This window comes from Frankliniella occidentalis, unplaced genomic scaffold (assembly GCF_000697945.3).
Source record: "Frankliniella occidentalis isolate FOCC.00 unplaced genomic scaffold, Focc_3.1 Scaffold19, whole genome shotgun sequence".
In the NCBI taxonomy this organism is placed as follows: Eukaryota; Metazoa; Arthropoda; class Insecta; order Thysanoptera; family Thripidae; genus Frankliniella; species Frankliniella occidentalis.
The window spans coordinates 492906-494913 of NW_026267149.1; the positions used below are offsets into that span (position 1 = coordinate 492906).

A 2008-nucleotide genomic window follows, 5' to 3' on the forward strand; every position below is an offset into this window, starting at 1 on the left:
CCGCCCCCCGGGCCCGCCCCCGGGCGCAGTCCCGCAGCACTCACCTGATGAACGTGATAACGCCGACGTGCGCCACGTTGTTCTCGATCTCCTTCCAGGACGTGGTGAGCAGCTCCTTCTCGTGCTCGGTGAGGTCCGGCGGCGGCTCGGTGTCCTCCTCGTCCTCCTCGGGCTGCGCGACGCAGCCCAGCGCCTCGACGAGCGACGCCTGCCGCCCGCGGCCCGGGATGAGCGACAGGCGGCCCGCGACGCCCACCGAGGAGCGGCCCGACGAGCGGGCGCCAGGCTCGGCCAGCGACATCTGCCTGCGCCGCTCGCCAGAGCCGCCGCCGCCCCCGGGGCCGCCGCCGGGCAGAGCCATGGACGCCTGCCGCTGCTTGAGGCCCTGGGCGGCGCCCTGACCTCCCGCGCCCTGGGGCGGGCCCTCGGCGGCGCGCGCTGGCTGCTGAGGCGCCTCTGGTGGTGCGGCGCCCGGCCCCGGGTCGCCGCTGGACGCCTCGCCGCCCTGGGCGTAGCCCCCGCCCGAGGACTGCCGCTGGTTCAGGGCCGAGGCCGAGTTACCGCCCATCCTGGAACAGAGGAGACGCGTCGTTGTGCTTCAACCGCTCAGGATGTCGAACAGAGTTGCGGCCCCGGAGGCTTTGTGGTGGCTGGGTCGCCCCCTAAGCCGTCCGAGGGGAGGAAGTGGGTAGGGGTTGCGGGGTTAGCGGTGGCCTGGTCGGTCTGATAACGACCCGACCGAGACAGTTGGCTGCCAATCACCGTATTGAGATGAGGCTCTGGCCTCAGCAGGCGCACCGACGTAGCTGACTGCCATTGTGTCCTGCACACCCTCCAGCAAGCCTCCAGCGGACCTCCAGCGGGCCTACAACAGGCTTCCGGCGGGCCACTCGTGGGCCTCGAGTGTGTCTCCAGTAGGCCTCCAGCTGGCCTCCAGAGGGCTTCCAGTGGGCCTCCAGTGGACCTCTAGCGAGCAGCAGGTCCTGGACAAGTGGTTGCCCTGGGACGGACCTCAAAGGGAACAGGGGAGTAGGCGGCAGGTAGGATAAGAGATAAGCGGGCAGGCCTGGAGCTGGAGAAACGGGATGATAAAGAGATGGAGCGGGAGGGGTAGGGGGTCCTGGGGGTCCATCCTCCTCGCCTGGCACGAAAATCTTGTTGTACCCCACAGTTTGCTCTCAACAACTATGTCCTCAAAAGGAGGGGGAAACTTGGAGGGAGGAGGGGGCGAGGGGAGAATCAGGGGTTCTGCGTGTCGGTGATGACCTGAACACTCCCTGAGAAACTGCAAGATTGATGATTCACGATCGCAGCGGACACAGACAAGCCCTGCACTTTGCCTACTTGGATAGATCATCCACTGCTTGATTACACCCTGTTACGAACACATAAAAGAAACGTGTATCATATTACATTTAGGTTTTTCGACTTGGAATTTCAAACGTTTTGGATCAGCATCAGCGCACAGCTAACCGCGTTTTGCCCACAACTTGGGGAATGCTTTGGGCTTTGCGGTCAAAAACAAACATGAGGCCCCTTTATGCCCGGAAGGGTGGGGGCAGCCGCTAGCAGCAGCGACGTCGCTGTCAAGGCTTTCAGTCTTTCTCAACCGGTCTGTCTGTTTGTATCCCTGTCCGTTTGTCTGTCAGTTCATTTCCCTTTGTACACAGCATTCAATATGCTACGCAAGGATTTGCTCGGGCAGAGAGAAATGTTACCACGCTCGTGTATATGGAATTGCTCGAGAAGGAAGAAGAGGGCGTGCAGATGGAGAGAAAGAGGGGTCTGCGGGAACTGCAGCGCCTCAAAGTGGCTGCGATGGGTCTGCCTCAAGAATCTGGTCGCTTATTCTTTTATTTATGGGATGTCTCCGCATCTAACATTCATGGCTGCCCTCTGTGTGTAAGCGTTGGAACGCATCAATAAGGCAGCGCAGTCTATCTTCTCGCAGCCTTCTCTTGGGTGCCCTTTCCCCGAGTACTCCTCCCCCCTCCCGGAAGGGTGATAG

At 61.9% G+C, this 2008-nt stretch overlaps 1 protein-coding gene across 1 annotated transcript in view; it reads right to left on the reverse strand.

The window, feature by feature from the left end:
* The window catches only part of LOC113207769 (cytoglobin-2-like), a 97459-nt gene that overhangs the window by 84508 nt on the left and 10943 nt on the right, over positions 1–2008 (reverse strand). The window contains exon 2 of the mRNA XM_052264440.1: positions 45–569. Coding sequence (XP_052120400.1) covers positions 45–568 — 524 coding nt within the window. The 5' untranslated portion in view covers position 569. The remainder of the gene's footprint in view (positions 1–44; positions 570–2008) is intronic.